Source organism: Typha angustifolia, chromosome 11 (assembly GCF_048772165.1).
Source record: "Typha angustifolia cultivar Huaian chromosome 11, ASM4877216v1, whole genome shotgun sequence".
Taxonomy (NCBI): domain Eukaryota; kingdom Viridiplantae; phylum Streptophyta; class Magnoliopsida; order Poales; family Typhaceae; genus Typha; species Typha angustifolia.
In genome coordinates this window covers 11,276,315-11,295,469 of record NC_133249.1, presented here as the reverse complement: position 1 = coordinate 11,295,469, position 19,155 = coordinate 11,276,315, and the positions used below count along the sequence as shown (strand labels likewise).

Genomic DNA, 19,155 nt, shown 5'->3' with positions numbered 1-19,155 from the left:
GAATAAGCAATAAAATATATATACAAATAATATATTATAATAATAATATTGGAATCATATTATCAAACATCTATACTACCCATAGATTAATATTAAATCTAATTCTCCTAAAATGTATTCAGACTACGACAAACTCTTCTCAAATATTAGATTGATTCTATGTTTCTAAATCCTCCATGCACCTTATCATATCTACCAGATTTATAAAAATAATTATGCTTAAATGAATTGAAATGGTAATCTAAACAATTGTTTCAACCAATTTGTTATCATTATATTTATTTTCAGGTCAGGCTGCTATAATAGGTTTGATAATATAAGAGGAGAACTATTGTTAAAAAAATATTATCGAAAAGCTCTAGAAACATGAAAGAAAAGAAAGAATTACCTAAATCATTAATAAAATATTATATTAAGAGCAAAATGAATTCATGGTGTAATTGAACATTATTTAAATTCTATAATAAAACAGTTCTAATAATCTATTATATTTAAATGAAAAGAAATGATTGGTTGAAATCATGTAGTTAAGTTAATTTATATGATTATACATTTATGTCGAAATATGACAATTAAGTAGAATAAAGTTTAACACTATGTTATTATTATAATAATAAATTTAGGATTAAAATAAAATAAATACAGTTTGAATACGTTAACCCATATAAATTGATATGGTTAACATATATAACGGTAACATAAAATAATTTTAATGAACAATTCCAGTTAATCTAGTGATCACCCAACATAAAATTAAATAATAAATAACCAAGATATAGATAACTAGTGTGAATTATTTTGATATAAGATATGTGATTAGGTCCAAATAGAATGCTAAGAGAAAATAATCAAATACTAATTATATTTAACCATAGAGAAAACAATTAATTGACTTTGGCTTAACATTGCTGCGACTTTAAGTTAGACCAAAAGTGGACTCAACACTCTGACGCGTTGCTTCTCCTTCGGCGAAATGAGAGAAAAATAATGACTCACCTGCAGAGAGCAAGGTTGGCTTACTTTGGGGAGGCTCCAATGATGTACGCACTATGCCGAGCATATTCCAATGAACAGAAACTAAGAAATGAGAGATGGCAGTGGGAGGGAGGTAAAGAAATAGAGATCGAGGAATGAGGAACGAGGAACGAGGAAGAGAAAGGTCTAGTAAATTTGACAAATTTTGGCTAATAGTTGGCGACAATTTTGTTGAGGTTGGTACTACGTGCCGAGAAAGCTGGTATCACGAAGGTAAGAGGAAGATGAGGGGGAAGGCTTACATGTGTGAGGCACACACAATATTTTCTTAAAATAATTTCTAGGTGTTACAGTCACATTAGTGAATATTTTTTTGAACATATATTACTAAAATTTTACTTGCTGAAATCTAAAATCTATTTTAAATATTCTAAAAATCTGAAAACCAAAGTTGCTAGTATTTGAAATATGATTTTCTAAATACCAGAAAAGAAAAAAAAATGAAAAATAGAAATTTCCAAAAGGACTTGATTTGTGGCTGCTTTGATATTCACATATTTTGATCGTTATATAGGATTTTGAGAGTGCATATCCTAGATTGCATGCATGTCTTTATGAAATTTCTTTTCTTACAACCAATTTAGAAGGCACTCTCACTTTCTGCTACACTTTACGAATGTAAAATATATTTTTCCCTTCTATATTTAAAGGATGAAATGCCGACTGTTCAAAGGTCTTCACTTTTTTTTTTCTTCACATAAAAATCAACCTTCTATTTAGAAGATTCAACTGTTGATGAGTAAATGTTTTGGGCACCTCTCATATTCTGGCCCCATATGGCAGTTGCTTTCTAAAGGAGTCCCTTTGCTTTCCTAGGTCCAGTTGCTTTCATATTAAGTTACCAACAATAAAATTTAAATGCAATGTTGAACTATCTCAATTGGGCAATGTAATTCAGCTCTCCTGATGCAGCACAGACTAAGTCCAGATCGATCCTGTGATATAACTTATTCCATTTATCTATCCCTCTTTTCCTCATTCTCCCATTATGTTCCATATTGAGCACTTCAGAGCTCTAATCAGTATACCAATATATGCGTGATTCATGGAGGCATAACAAGCACTCAAACTGTTGCAAGATGAGTACTCCGAAAGTATATATACTATCTAGGAGGGATACTACAAAATGAGAAAAAGGAAAAGGAGAGAGAATGACAAAAGAATTAGTAGCGTAATTAACTTTGCTACTCTTAATCATCGGCCTCCCAATTGACTGGTTAATCTCACAAAGTCCTCTTCTTCGCAGGGAACTCTGATGCCACCAGTTGCATGATCAAATCCAAACTCTTCTTCCGCTCGGTCCAGCAAGCTCTGGAACAAAGGGTCTCTCAAGTAGGACACAGGGATCACGAAACGCTTCTCCGTCTCGCCTACGTAAATGGGGAAGTGGCCTTTTGGGACGTCTGCCATTTCTGCTGTTTGTTTCCAGCTCAAAGATCGCTGAAGCTTATGCACCACTCCTGGAAGACGGATACCCATGGAGACAAATCTCTCTCTCTCTCTCTCTCTCTTAAAAGATCAAGGAAACAGAGTGGTTGGTAGCTAATTTGATCAAACACTTAGCAAGCTTGGAAGATGCTTGGAGTTAGCTACCATTTGGATGCACATATATATAGCTCTCGGAATAGGATAGTTTTACTAGCCAGAGCAGCACACGGTTTTGCTACTATGCCTTCCCACTTCCTCTGGAGGCGGTGTTGGTAGGCGAGTTGGAAGTCAATCTAACGAAGAGTCTTAGCATGTCACATGGCATGTTGTTTTTAGTCCTTACGTACAATTAAGTGCATTGTCGTGATGATTATATTATCGTAAGATTTATCTTTCTTAACGTACGTACTCTTTCTATAGAGAGAGAGAGAGAGAGATTTATGTCATTTCTTGGCACATGACGTGTTTATCATGAGTAGTGGGAGACCGATTAGATCTTCGGGACCCATCAATCTACTATACGTAAAAGATTATGTTATCAAAACAGCAACTTGTTTGGTGACAGTGTGCATGACCTTTTATTCCTGATATATATATAGGAAAGAGGCTGTGATTAATTTATAGGTGTTGATCAGATTTGTTCACGTTTTTAAACTGAGAGCGGCGTTTGATTTCTTTTCTTTTTTTCCCCATGAAAAAAATTGCCATGCCATCTTGGTAACAGCAGAAGTAAGACTGCAACTTGGGTAACAGCAGTAAATTAATTAATTAATTTATGCTTATTTTTGTGTTCGACTGTAAGATAACTTAATAAATCTAAACATCTTTTCTTGCTTAAGTTATATCTTGTAACGTGTAGCACATGGATAGATGGTGGGATGCCTTGCTAATTGGAACATACCATGCTTATAGGATTAACAATACTATTCTTCACTGCTTGTTCTTTCTTATTTTCATATATTATGTTAGTATAATTTATTATTATTATTAATTTGTGAATAAAACTTTTTTTTTTGTAAGACCTAATCCTATAAAAGTGATGCCTTGCGAAGCATTTTGGAATTTTTTTTGTGTGGATATAACGGATCAAAACCCAGGAGCTTTATGTAGAAATTAAAGAAGAGATTATCTTTATTCAATATCTATTTCATCATTAATTGGAGTTAAAATGTGAAGATTTTAGAGGTTCTACAGTTGTTCATCTATATCAATATATTAAGAAAATACTTAGTTTATATGTTTTAGCAGAGTTAGTAATCTAATGCATGAAAATCAGCTCACTTCATGCATGCATGGGACATATGAACGATTATACGATAACTACTACGTATTCAAACTTAGATGAGAGATAACACAATAATACATATATATATGCAAGAGACAAAGTAAGATAAACGTTCATGCTACGTGCATATATATATAGTACAAAAGACGTTGAGATAAAAAGTCTCAACATTAAATATCATAAGGTTTTTCAAGTTGGCTTTCAACTTTAGGCTTGTATATATATATGGCATTTATTACGGTCGCTCAACTCCATCTTCTACTGAGAACAACTTGGGTAATAACTTTGCCTTAATTATCCTCACAGGTCACAAACCTTGTTGGATCTTTGCCCTCACAAGCATCTGCATGGTGGCCCAGCTAGTGGATCCCTTCAACACTCGAAAAATTCTGGGGCCCAGAAGCAGCTGAGAGTACTGTGTCTTCTGGTGTTAGGTACATCCTTTCCTCTGGAAAGAGAATTACATTCATCCCCCCAAGAGATATTTCTTCAGCCCCCATGCAAAAAAGAAAAGAAAAAAAAATGAAATGCATGCACTTGCTGTAAGAAATATCATCTAGTTGGTGATTCTAGAGTTTTGATCAATCTACTGTGATTGATAAAAGAAATGACCCATTTGCTATATAGACTTCAAACTATTCACTAAAGTGCTATGGTTGTTGACATATATATAAGCACCACATAAGCAAAGTAAAGTGTTATATTATCCTAAAAAAATGCTACATTAATAGAGCAATTTATTTTTAAAAGAAATCCTTGTGGTTGCTTAATTGTTTGGCAAAAATAATAGTAGTTTTGCAAATAGTATATATTAATTTTTGAAGAAAATAGTAATTCTATATCAAAGTTTTTGATAATCCCTAAATAATTTTTATTTACAAGATATTATTTGGACCAAAAAAGTTTTAGGTGGTCTATAGAAAATGTCAATATCAAAAGAGGAAGTTTTCATTTGTCCAAGATATCATAAAAGTTTTTGCACATTACCACCTCTATTTTGCATTATTTTGGAAACCTCCCTTTATTAGCAGATTTGTGAATTTGTTAGTAAAGTTTTAGATTACCTTTGAGTATGATGCCATCCTTCCCTTTTCATTAGACATGATCCTTAGGCTAACCCGTCCAAACCCGCTCAGCCCGACCCGAGCTCAAGATGTTAGTGGGCGGTATGGGCTAAGCCTTTATCTGCGAAGCTTAACTCGAAAGCCTAATCCACTACTTTCATTTCATTTCATTTAGTAAACTTTATATCATTATATAAGTATGTTCACATAAAAGATAACTAAAATATCTTCATATAAGCCTATTAAATCCAGCTCAATAAAATATAATATTTTTTATATTTAACTAATTATATTAGACCCATTATATTCAACCCAAAACCTAATATCTAATAGGTTAGTGGGCGGTAACAGACTAAAATATTCTAGCTTAGCTCGAGCCGAATGATTAATAGATTGGATCATGAACAAATATTTAAATCCAGTTAACCCGAAAAGCTCGACTCAAACTCGGCCGGCCTACCCCATGATTATGTTTACCTTTCTATGACAAGATTTCAAAATAAGTGACTTCCTTATTCAAGTAGGTGAACAAGTACAAAAAATCATCTTTATAATTAAGACTTACGGTGAATTAGAGATAATATGCTACAACCCAAATATGGAATGCCAACTAGGAGGACTAACATGGTCCATATTTTAGTTTTAGTTTATATATGCAACAAAGCAAGAGGTTTTAGTGACCAAATTACTAGTTTACGATCATTATGTTTCTCGGGCTCTGCTCAATACGATCAAATCATGTTTGAAAATAAGTTGAACTACGCTTGATTTTTAAAATAGGTTTGAAAATAATCTCAGAGCAAACTATAAGGATCGAGATATATATATATATATAAAGTCTAACAATACTAAATAGAAAAAATAGTGGGTTCCTTCATTTCTATGGTTACCTCTTAAACGGTGAGGTCCTTTCTATACATTACAAACAAGGACAAGTAAGGAAAAATCTCTGAAATGATATTGGGCATATATAATAGTTATATATATATATATATATATATATATATATGAGTAATATTTTTTATATTATAAGTAATTATAAGATTTACTCAAGTGGATTATTATGTAGTTTGATTTTATAGAGTTTAGTTATAAATTTTAATTCTATTAATGTATATTTTTGAATTAAGTTTTATGTTAAGCTTGCTTTAAACCTAAATTGTGAAAATTTGAAATTACTCATTGGTCGACTCAGCTCGTGTTCAAAATTAGTTCAAAATTCGCTTGAGTTAAAATAATTTTAATTCAAACTTGATTATATTTTATAAATATGAGCTTAAAATTAATTTCAATTTAAGCTCTATAATAGCCAGGCTCGATGAAGCTCGGCTCGGTTACACCCCTAGACTCCTGATACTGCTCGGGTCGAGCGGGGTTATTGGGAATTACGAATTTACCCACGAACTCGAATAAATTTGGGATATCTTCAAATTCTCTCTCCCTTATTACCTCCTATTCCCCGATTTCCGCTGGCTTTAATCCTCGATGCCTCAGACGGCGCCCGGAGCAGCGGCGGCGGCGTCCTCGAAAAAGCAGGGCGGAGAGCAGCCGGATTCCAGCCCGGCCCAAAAGGCCCAGCGCTCCAAGACTGGCCGCCTTCTCGAGGACGCCGATAAGAAGGTTCTCTTCTCGTTATCGCTTACCAATTCCTTTTCTTTTTTAGCTGCCCTAGTTGTGCTATTGGTAGGTGGTGACTCTCTTTCAACTACTCTGTTGATCTCCAAATTTAGTGGCAGTAGTCACACATCATTGTGAGTTCTTCGATGGGGAGAGCGAGACAATGTAGTAATTGCAAAAATTACACTTACTGCTTACGATTCTTGGAAGTTGTGGAAACAAACTTCCTTTTTATTATAATATAAATCATGGAAATAAGTCCTTATTCACTCGATACTTCTTTGAATGCTTTAATTTGATGATTTGAATTATTTATTGTGGCTAGATTGCATTCCAGGGCTCTGTTGTTGTAAAACACCTACATTTTTCTTAGAAGGCTGTATAAAGACCTAAAATTTAAGATAGATTTTGGAATAAGCTCGAGCTTGGTCAGGGGAACTAATTATGGAAATCACTTGATTCACGCTCGGTCTTTCTTTTACCAATAGGGATGAAGGAATGTTTCCTCAAAGGGATAAAATTTAGTTCCTTGATATAGGTATAAAGAAGCTTTTCTCTGACAATTATATGCCAAGATTTTTATTACACTTCTTTTAGCTTATATTTTGGTACTAATAGGAAAGCTAGATGCTTCCTTAGAATAATAAACAATGAATACTTGTTGTTAGGTAAATGCAATCTCTTTTAAGCTCTAAGTGTACCTTGGACTGATGTTTCTTTAGCCTGAAAGTTTCTAGGTGTTGTTGACGACTTTGTTTTTCATCAATTGCATCAGAGAGAGTTTTAATTCTTTGAATCCAATTATGGAAGTAAGTCCATATATCAAATCTGATAATTGAGCTACTTTTCATCACTTTAGACATAATAATCATTATGCAGTTTTCTTGTCATCAAGATTTTGATGTTAACATGCAAATCCAACAGTTGATTGCAGCCTGTAAGACCGATGATGATAATTTATGGAAATTGTTATCAATTAGTTTAATCCTGAGAAGAAATCATTGTCAACATGCTATGTCCAGTTTGAACATTTTCACTTGTAGTTCATAAGATAAAAATATATTTAGGTCCCTATAGGCTAACCTATAAATCTTTCTAGGGCTCATGATGGATTATTCACTTGAACCATTGCGCTACTTGTTCCAAAACTCAGTTTAAGTGAAAATGTGATGCTAGGGGGAAAAAAACTAAGGGTGTTCATTTACACATGTCTGCAAACAGTTTTTCAGCTGAAACTGTGAACTTTGAGTTCATTGAAATCCCAAATTTCAGTTGACGTTAACAAACTATGTGCTTTCATCTTTTCTAAACTGAATCTGATTCGACCATGTTTTTTACTGATGGAAAGTATGATGTACATGCATTGGTATATAATCGTAGGAATATCTGTGGTATATGTTCCTTATGCTTTACTATTTAGGTAATCACATTGATCTGGTAGATGCTCTTCTTCCAGCAATTTGTGGCAAGTTAAATCATTACATTGTTGCCTTGGAATATACCACAAATTAACATTTAAGAATTAAGATTATAACCATTATTTCACTTATAAATATATTTTGAAAAAGTTTCTTTTCAGTTTCGTGTTAGCTTATTATTTCATTTTTCAGATTCTCTTTTTCTTGATGTTTTTCTGTAAGTTATTTGTGCATTCAATATGAATATCTTCTTTCTCGAAGATATGCAAACAAATTCTTATCATTGAGTGCTAACTAGAATAGGAAGATATTTTTTTATAACTCTTTATCATGAGAGCATCATTCAATATGATGGTAAAGCTTACCCTACATTGAAAGAGGTCATGGTTTAAGTTGTGAAAATATACTCTTCAGCGGTGGGGGTAAGGCTGCATATATTTTCCTTCCCTAGACTTCGCAATGGCAGGAGCCTTTGTGTGTTGGATGCATTTTTAGGCTTTCATTGTGCTGGATTAATCATTTTTAGTTACGTTATTTTGATGTACAGACTAGAAGGCTCAAGGATGTGGAGATTAGCATTCCAATTGTATATGGAACCATTTCTTTCTGGCTTGGGAAAAAAGCAAGCGAGTAAGCCTGCTTTTAAATAATCCATATTTATGTGTTCTTTCATTTAGCAAAAGCAATTTATTATGACTTGGTTTAGCGATGCTACATTATCAAAGTGTAAAATGTGTTACATTGGGTCAATGTCTATTTCTATGTTAAAATTCGCTTATTCTATTTAGGTACAACTCCCATAAATGGACTGTTTATGTCCGTGGAGCAACTAATGAGGATTTGAGTGTGATAGTTAAGAGGGCAGTGTTTCAACTACATCCTAGTTTCAATAATCCAACAAGGGTTGTAGAGTCGGCACCATTTGAATTGTCAGAATCTGGATGGGGAGAATTTGAAATAGCAATTACCCTTTTTTTCCACAGTGATGTTTGTGACAAGCAGTTGGATTTGTAAGTTGCCTATATAGTTTTCATCTGCTGTTTCAATATTACTTTTCCAGCTGTAAATATATGATTAAACTTGTCCTAATGATACAGATATCACCAGCTAAGGTTATATCCAGATGACGATAGTGGACCGCAGTCGACAAAAAAGCCAGTTGTTGTAGAAACATATGATGAAATTGTTTTCTCTGAACCTACAGAATCTTTTTTTCTTCGAGTTCAAAATCATCCAGCTGCAATTGTACCTAGGCTACCTGCTGGTTTAAGCTTCCCGCCTCCAGGTATAAGTTCTACTTTCTGTTCATGCTTCATACTTCCTAATTCTGATAGACAAATTTCTTTTGTTTTTTAATTTTTCTAGGGCCTATTGAACATGTGAACGAAAATAAACGAGGCGATACCAAGGATCATCCATTGAGTCAGTGGTTCATGAATTTTTCCGAGGCAGATGAGCTACTAAAACTAGCAGCTGCTCGTCAACAGGTGAGACTTCAAATCTCATTTTTGAATTATTTAAACACGCTGTTCACCAATGGAACATTCTAGAACTCAACACATAATTATATTTGCACCATTTTGCATCTCCACTTGCATTATCCCCTAGTTATGTCTGTGTACATGACTAACTAGAATTTCTACCTCTGGGATAGTACAATTGCTAATATATGTTATGCCGCCAACGTTTGTCTTGCCATTGGCATAACAAATTCTAATTTAATTCCTAAAGCTGAACAAGAAACAAAAGAAATGGAGATCTCCATTGGGGATCAGGTCTCGCTCCCTGTTCCTGTTTCTGTAAAAATAGAGAGCTTGCTTGATGAGTTCATCACATCCTAGTTTGGCACAAATGGATCTTGAATAAGTAGGTTTTGCCTTAAATAGGTGATGCTCTGACCAATTGCACTACAATCCCAGCTAGCCGTATGGCATACCTTATTCTTAATAGCGTCACAGCTCACAACAACATGATATTTCTCATATTAAAAGAAATATATGGATCTAATGGCAGATGAATCAGTCCATCAGTGGCTCTTTTTGTTGCCATTGTTTTGTTGATTGCTGTCATCACTATGGAATGCACCTAATTAATGGAGTAGATATATTGGGATGTCATGCTGTCTAAAAGAAATATATGTTCTGTTCAATGATAATGGACAGAACTTGTTTAGCCTTTTGACAATTCAAAAGCAAATTAATTCAAGGTAGCTTTTTGCCTCAATTCTCAGGCAACTCTTTGTTAAACAATTATCATATTTTGCAAACTAATTGTTATACACTTATGCTACCAGATCATATGCTATATATTTCGTTATGAAATAGATTGGTTTTGGCCAACTTTTCACCATGTTGAAATGACTAACATACCTTATATTTTCTTTGGAGTCTCAGTTTACAATTTGGTTGACACTTCTGTTTTTTCTGATATGCTGCTATCATAGTTTTTTGATGCAGCGTCATTCCTAATCTGAATGTCTATTTGTCCGGTTAAGTATGGCTCAATTAGTTGGGCCGACCAATAGCTAGGATTAGGGCTTATCAAAAATATCATTTAGGATTAGCCATTGGATCAACCATTAGATTTGATTATTGTTGGAAGTTGTTTAAGAGAAATAATCAGCCAATTAAGGTATGCTCTCGTATTTTGGGAAATTATTGGCTGATTCCGATGCTACCAATGGATAGTAGGACCCTGGGGCTGACGTTGATGGGGCTTGACCAGTAGGCACGGTAGAACCTATAGCTTCATTGAGTAATGATTTTCAACTTTTGACTTATTAGAAGATATGGGAGTGATAGAAAAATGACTTGTGCTAAAATTATGATGATACTATATAAGCCAACAAATATACACTTAAGTCTGTAAATGACTATTATAAACATCACATAAGCCACCAAATATGCATTTAAGTCTCTAAATAATTATTATAAATATTATATAAGCCAACAAATATGCATTTAAGCCCGCAAATATATATTATGATATTATAATATCATAATATTATAATATTCATATATTAAAATATTATATTATTGTAATATTATAATATTATAATACATTATATAATATTTGTATATTATAATAATAACCACCATCATGACATGAAAATGATATTTTTGTCTATCAAATTGACATATCATTCATTTTCCTCTAAAACTAACACTTTTTTTACTTTTTCACATCATATTACAAATAATAAAGAACACTCTTAGCCTAGTTCAAAACCAAACATCAAACTACTTTAGCCTAGTTTAAAGTACCTAAATCAAGACTAAGAAATTAGGCTAGCTAATCTAGTTCAGAGCTTAGCTCAAATCAAACAAGGTCTAGGGGCGTAACGTTGAGGTTCAAGCCATCGGAATATGATAATTTTAATAAAACCTTAAAGTAGTTGCAACATACGAGGACCATCAACGAGTATAAAAATAAATTTGAGAACCTAGCTCTAGAGTTTATGGATAGCCCGAGTCAACATTGTTGGGTTGCTTTATTAGAGATAAGGAGATACAATTAGAAGTAAAACATTTCAAGTCTTAGATGATAGCTCATGCCATGGACTTGGCATGGATGTACAAGGATCAACTATCGAGAGGGAGGTGGATGTAGGGTCAGTTGGGGCTTCTGCCTATGCCAACTGCAAGGTTGATTCCGATGCTACCTACGAACAGCAGGACCCTAGGGTTGAAATCAATGGGGCCTTGACCAATAGGCATAGTAGAACCTATAGCTCCATCGAGTAATGATTTTTGGCTTTTGACTTGCTAGAAGATGCCAGAGTGATGGTAAAATGGCTTGTGCTTAATTATGATGGCAAGTTTGTTTGTGGACACCAATACAAAGGAGAACGATTATTTGTTCTTATAGCCAAGTCATACTTAGAAGACATTGTGGATAGGGGGACGACCGGGACCACTCAAAAATTTATGGTAGAACCAACATAAATTACATTGCATGCCTTATCAGAGTGTGATGCCACAGACTTAGCAGATTGCAGGATCTTTGGAAGAAAGGTTGGTGTTGGTACTGATTGATAGTGAAAGCACAAATACCTCGTGAGCAAGTTGATTATCTCAAAGTTTTAGTATAACATACAACTTGCTACATTGTTTTGTGTATTGGTGGTTAATAGAAATAAGCTAGAGTGTAGGGAGATGTTGTGAACCAGCCCAGAGTTGGTTGGTTGGGTTACTCTAGTCGAGTCAGGTCGATTTCAAGGTTGGTCTAGTTGAGTTGAGACTAGTCTAGAGTTGTTTGGAGAGCAAGTAACCTAGTATGGGGTAGCCATTATAAATAAGGTGTGGTGAGCACCCAAAAATTAAGAAGAATTTTCTTAATTTTCTCCCCCCCCACTCTCTCTCTCTCCAAACCCTATCCTTAGCTGGTGGCGCCCCCATTGAGGCCACCAACTGAGCCCACACGTCCACCTCACCCACTCCCCACTACTCCCGTCCTTCAGCTCATGCAACCGCAACCTCCCTCTCACATTACACACACCGTAGCCTAGCCATCTTCTTCCCCCAGCCTCGACGCCACCCCACTACCCAACTCCCTCACCACAACCACCATCTCCCCTCCAGACCTTCATTAGATCATTCCACCCTCATCCTCAACCGCCATTGCCCTCCTCTCTATTGACACCATTTACACCACCAATCAAGCTCAGTGACGCACCTTTTTCGACCTTCGCCATATTAGGAGCTTTGTCGTGATATAGATGTCTGATTGCAGAATTATTGTTTTCTTGTCGATATGTCCTTTGGGATTACAAAACTCTGATATCATTTGAGGGATGCTGTGATTGCCAATTTTGGGAATGGTCGCCTTTGACTATATAGAAGTTTAACAATGGACTCGAGACAATAGAAAAGAAGTATTGGTTGTAAGGCAGTGCAGGGGTGAGTTTTCAAATAGAAGTGGACTCCAATCGAGGTGCCAACAGCTGTAGGGTACCTTTGGGATCCAGGTCAGACGGTTTGGACGTCGCAGAGCGTAGCTGTGGGAACGATTGCCACTAGAAGATGCTACATGGGAGGATTTTGAAGGCTTGAAGCAACTATTTCTGCATCTCAACCTTGAGGAGAAGTTCATCTTCAAGAGGAGATAAGTTATAGTAATGGAGGTCTAACCTTTTCATTCTAGTTCACTTATTAGAGGAGATGACAACAAGTGGCTAGAGAGGAGGATGCGAACTAGTTGAAGAAGACTAGCCTGATACTTGAATGCCCCAGACTGTAGTTTGAATATCAGTCCGTGTTTCGCCTGGCTCGTTCAAACGAGTCCATGACACCTTTTGAATTATTTTATTTTCTTAAGTGATTAGCACGATTGAGAGACTATTTATAGTTTGTCTTTCTTGAGTTAGGCAAGAGATAAAGTATTTTCTTCTTAATCTCTTCTCTCTCAATGCTAGCCAGGGGGCTAGGATTTCTCCTCTTTTTACCCATTAAAATTGCTGCAGTATTACTTGATATATCTGGCGGGTCAGATCCTATCACACTACTATATGCCCCTCTTTTATGTTAGAGAATAGGCTTTTTTCTCTCTTTACTCTTTTTCATTCCCTCTTAGCTTCCTCTCAAGTCCCTCTTTTTCTTAATCCAATTGTTGCTGCTCCATTGTTGGGGAAGTTCTTGTTGGAAATCAAGACCTTTGATGCTTTAAAGCAAAGGCGAGGTTTAGGTTCTCAATGCCATTGCTCATTGGGTGAAACGTAGATGTGAGACAACCTTGAATTGAAGCCTTTTTTTCAGTCTGCTTCCCTAATGTTCCAGATGTAGCAAAACTGGCATTGAAACCCTAGGTCTCTTTCTTGGATTCAGCTTAAAGCAGATCTTCGAGCTATTAGCTGATCCAAGGAAATCTTATCATTCAAATCATATTTTCCTTTCTGATTTTCAGATTCATGTCAGATATTTGTTGTTTGAGATAAGATGTGTTCTTTGTTGGATTTCTTCTATTCCTTTTCTCTCTGTCTCTCTCTCTCTCTAAATAGTTTTATGTTCTAACAGTTCCTTCTCCTGTCAGGTGCAGGCCCACATAGTTAAGCTTAGGAGACAGTTAAGCATGATTGATGGCATGCCGCAGCAATCAAAAGCTGTTTCTGGTCAGTAATTCTTATTTAGCTGTTGTACATGGACTTTTAAAATGAAAGCTGAAAGCAGGCAGGATACTGATGATCTTTTAGACTCTTAATTCCCAAAGTAGGACCAAGAGTTGGCTTCTGTAAAAAAAAGTGTAATCCAATTATGAAGATCTCATAACAACAAACAGAGAAGAGCTTGATGTGACATACTTCTCTTAATGTGATTATGCACATCTTGCATTTTATTCCCTCTCTTATAATTCTCAAAGATGCTACTATGACTGATGACACCTGCTTGCACTTTTGAGTTTCTATCAACTGTTATTTGCCATGTAGAATACGCTTTTAAGACAATATATTGCAATGAGCAGCATTTACTAACTACTGCAAAGATCCTTATGCTTCAACATGCATGATTTGCCATGCCCTGAAACAGTGAGGTGACTGAAATTTGTGCCCACTTTTTTTTTTTTTTTTTTGTTGACATGTTAGTTTTCTGTTAGATAGTTTGGTGAGACTGAATGATTTATAGTTGAATGTTTTACAGTTAAGACTGCCGATTAGTTGTTACAACTATTGGTTGCTCATTGCATCTTTTAACACAAGAATGACAACACCCAGGCCTTTAAAGAAAATTCTGAGATGCATAACACTTTATGACATCATCCTTCTGATGCCCTTTTTTCACGGCGTCCACATTGATGCTTTATCCGCATTCCGTATTTGTTTATGATATATCAATCAAACTATATGTGCTGATGATATCTGCGTACCTTTTAGATTATGCGGTTCTTGACTTACTTCTTTTTGCATTGCATACTTGCCCTAATTGTAGTCATCCATGCATATATTTTTGGGGTCTTTTATTGTTCTTATCCACTTCAAATGCTATAGTAGATGAACATTATTATGATGGATAAATTATTAGTTTTTTTCTTTTGCATATATCACATTTCTCACTTGTAGGTTTAAAGGTTCACTACTTGGAAAGATGAGTACTGCTTGATATATGAATACATCTTTCAGTCTCAAGATAGTGTCCTGGAGGGAAACATTATCTGAACTTTGCTATGATGGATAAGTTATTGTTTTTTCATCTTTTCTTGTGTGTGTTGGCTAGCGCAAGTATACATCTCCAAAGTTTCTTATTTGCGTGTGTACTCTTCTAAAATTCATATTTACGTTTGTTCCCTTCAAAACTCATTGTTTTTGTGTGGATTCTTTAAGGTTACGGTTTGACACCTATAAGTTAAAAGCTTTTAGTAATTTAGCAAATGAAAAGATATAGATGCTATTAACTGAAAAATAATGTGTGTATATAAGAATATAAATATTTATATTTCCTTCACGGTTGATTTGATGAGGGGTATCTGTGCAACAATAAAGATTTTAAAGGTGTTTCTATGTAAAACATATAAATGTTTCAGGCGGATTTACATGCAAAAAACAGATATTTTAAGGGGGTTTCTTTGTAAAATCTAAGCTCCCGTTTTCTTGTGGAATATGAATAGGCTAATACCGGTGTAATAACTTATTTTGCCGTAATAATTCATCATTTTTTCTCATCTTATTCTATACAAATTTTAAAAAATAATTTAATAATAATTTATAATTATTATTTGTTCTATATATTAGATAATACTTAATTACACATCAGATATAGTTGAGATTCCTTTTCTTTCTTTTTTATCTCTTCTCTTAAATATTAATCATCTCAGCTATTGTTTAGATTTTCTCTCATTTATCTCTTTTTTTAAATATTGATCATCTCGTCTACTAATTAAGATTCATCTTTTTTAAGACTAGTAAATTATACAAAAATAGAAAAGGAAATTAAGCATACTCTCTTTTTCCGTGGTGTGACTTATGACTCTGCAATATATCCTATAGTGAGGACTTATAACTTTGCAATACCTCGTAATATTTTTTATTTTTTTCTAGTGTATAGTTATTTTACATAAAGTGTGGAATTATTTTCTCATAGTGCTGGATTATTTTTCAGTAGTGCAGACTTATAATCTTGCATTACCCTGTAATACTTTCTTATTTTCTCTAGTATATGATTATTTTACATAGTGCAGGCTTATAAAGTTGCAATGCCTCCTTATATTTTATATCGTATAGTTATTTTACATAGAGTATAAAGTTATTTTCTTACAATGTAGACTTATAACATTGCATTATCTTGTTGTGTTTCTTTAATTTTTTTTAGTGCATAATTATTTTACATAGAGTACAAGGTTAGTTTTTGCAGTACGAGCTTATAACTCTGTATTACCTCATAATGCATGATTATTTTTTCATAGTGTGAGTATATATAATATATTAAGTCCACAGTTATAATAAAAAATGATATTATTTAAAAAAATATTATTTATTACTATTGCTTTAACATATATTCAAGGGGTATTTTCATTATTTGGTTTAAAACATCACTAATCCTCGGTATAATTTAATTAATTTTTAATATTTTAATATAAATTTTATGTTATATTAAATATAATTAATACTCCATATACTAATATTGAACTAAATATTAGAATAACTAATAGCAATATTAGCTCTCTTATTCTAGTATTAAAAATTAGAATAGTAATGTTTATTTTATTTCACTGCTGAACACAACCTAAATATTTAGATGGCATTTACATGCAAAACGAAAAAAATTGTAGAAGGGTATACATGCAAAAAAGCCATATATTATTATCTGTACCAGAAAATTTAGAAGGGGCATCACGGTTGGTAATATATGATTTAGAATACTGATAAGCTTTCTTTAAGGGTAACAATATAGGCCTCTATGTTGATGAGTCTTAAGACTTTTGATACGATAGCAGCCCATCTCATTTTGTTCGACGGTCTTAACCTTTTCTTTCTTTCATCTCGTCAATTTGTAAGATTACTGATCATTGAAATGCTTCCATGAGCCAGCTATGATTCATAAATTTTGACAATAACACTCAAACTGTCTTTTGCCTCCGTAATTAAATATCAATTATCAGCATTTGGGATAAAAAATAAGTAGGGTTAAATATATTTTTCAGTATTTATGTTCAAAATTACTTAATCCCTCTATACTTTAAAAAATTTCAAATCAGTCCAAATTGTTTTTTATTTATATTAATGGAGCGCGTCCAAAAAATTTAAACATAAAATGGAGAGTTATATTCCCTCCATTAATTATTTATGGATAAAAAATGTCCTTCTCATATATAAGCATTTATTTCTCTTCAAAAAATTATCCATATGTTTCGTTCTCTTACTTTCGAGATTGTGTCAAATATATAATAAATTTTATTAAACCTAGGCTTTATAAAGTTTAATAGTTATATTATATTTAAGAATAAGACAAATATGTATTAAAAGAAATTAAATTAAAAACTCATATATTTTATGAAATAAACACGAAGGGGGTATTTTAGTTATTTTAGCATACTCCATTAATTTTGATAGAAAAATTAATAGTTTCACCTTAGTTGTAAATATAGAGACTCACTTGAGACTTTTGAAGTATAGAAAGGTAAACTAATTTATACATAAGTATAGAGGGTAAAATGTATTAACCCAAATAAATAACATGCGTAGGGGGCGCCTAAATTTGGTCATGCATCATAATGTGATATTTTTTTCACAATTAATGGAAGGAAAATTTGAAAGATTTTGCATTATTGAGGGGTCAATGTTTAATGTGCTATGAAAAATAAATAAGCCCCTATGTGAAAATGAGCAGTAGTTTATAAAGTTTAGGCATGATAATTCAGGAAGACTTATCTATCTCTTAGTAGATTTGTCAGGTATTTCCTGAAATGCTTCTATTCAGCATTTGGCCATTTCGCAACTTAAGAGCATCTTAGATGACTTAAGGTTGCGGGAGACCACTAGCTATGCCAGCAAATCCCTTTCTAGCAAATTGCTCTCCTTCCTAGCGTGTTCGACTTTCTTTGCTCTATCTTGGAGCAGGAGATGAGCCCTCCTTGAACCTGTCCACTTTTGTTCCTCCTCTCCTCCCCCTATGGAGCTGGAGCTAGCTCCACTCTCCTCTCTTCTCTGCCTCAGATGATATTTCTGTCTTGCGTCAGAGACACTGTCCATGCATGCTCCCCTTCCCTCTAAGCCACACTCCTACTACCAAGGATCTCATTATTTGCTCCTAGGCCCAAGTAAATCAAGACATCTCTTTGTTCGTTCTCCCCGTCGGTTTCATCTCCGAGAACTAGTTAATCACAAAGTCTTAATATATTATAATTTTTTTTAATTAGCTAAATTCAACTCCGCATAATTTTGAGAAAATATTCAGAACATATTCGTCAAGTATTTGAATATTATGAAGCCATTTAGATAAGATCAAAGACCTCAAATATACAACTTTTGTATTTTATGTTTTCTCCAAATTCAGACTCTATCTACATCAAAATGAAGGGCTAATTTTAGAAAAAATAAGAAAGATTGATTTAGTTAAGTTATGTTTATCTTTAACGTAATAAAGTATGCCTTTAAGATAAATCCTAGTTTGAATCAATTTAGGACTAGCTTTTATATATATGTAGAGTGCAACCCTAATTGAATCAATTAATGAATTAAGAAAGAATTATTAGCTTAAGCCTTTATCGTCTATCTCCTCCCTCAAATCTTAGTTGAAGGCTACAACTTCTCCCAGCTCCTTCCTCACCAACTAGTGCCACCTCTTTCATTAGTAAGGTCTTATCTAGTTCCGAATCTCCCTTGTTCGCGCGCACTAACCTTGTCCCTAAGAGCCGGCCTCCTCTTCTTCATCTTCTCTTCCTCTCGGGTAGCATAATTTATTCTGACATTCGGCTACTATTTGGTTGATATCTATAGATCAAGCCAACCTTTGTGATTTTAGATCCATTATAAAGCTCTCTTCTAGAATAACAACATACCCAAAATTTTAGGAGGATCCTATGATTAGATCGTTCGTAATCATCCATGAAAGTTCTATGCTTAAATCTGTAACGCCTGCCACCAAACACGTGCCCCTCACGTGGGTAAAATCTACGTGATTATCACATGACATGCTGGTTAATGTTTCAACATAATATACAAATGAAAAACCCATATTTCCACAAATAAAATAGACAAAGAAGCCTATAACACCAAGGCCGCAATAAGCCCAAAATACATATCTATAAAATACTATAAGTCAAAGCCCATGCAAGAGCTACAACCATCTAGCTTAATTTACATCAATAAAATAAAAATAAG

The 19,155-nt window shown here is 34.0% G+C and overlaps 2 protein-coding genes across 3 annotated transcripts; one reads left to right on the top strand and one right to left on the bottom strand.

The window, feature by feature from the left end:
- Window positions 1-2,229: 2,229 nt before the first annotated feature.
- LOC140770598 (auxin-induced protein 15A-like) lies at window positions 2,230-2,514 on the bottom strand. The gene has a single exon (XM_073111853.1). It carries the CDS (start codon window positions 2,512-2,514, stop codon window positions 2,230-2,232), a length of 285 nt encoding a protein of 94 aa, XP_072967954.1.
- Window positions 2,515-6,251: 3,737 nt separating this feature from the next.
- LOC140771507 (transcription initiation factor TFIID subunit 14b) lies at window positions 6,252-14,220 on the top strand. Of its 2 annotated transcripts, none has more exons than XM_073113107.1 (6): window positions 6,252-6,432; window positions 8,395-8,477; window positions 8,636-8,857; window positions 8,945-9,132; window positions 9,213-9,334; window positions 13,881-14,220. In XM_073113107.1, exons 1-6 carry the CDS (start codon window positions 6,298-6,300, stop codon window positions 13,959-13,961), a joined length of 831 nt encoding a protein of 276 aa, XP_072969208.1. In that variant the 5' UTR covers window positions 6,252-6,297; the 3' UTR covers window positions 13,962-14,220. The 2 variants fall into 2 exon arrangements, with proteins under 2 accessions (XP_072969208.1, XP_072969207.1); XM_073113106.1 differs by having other exon boundaries at window positions 6,253-6,432; window positions 13,875-14,220.
- Window positions 14,221-19,155: the final 4,935 nt, after the last annotated feature.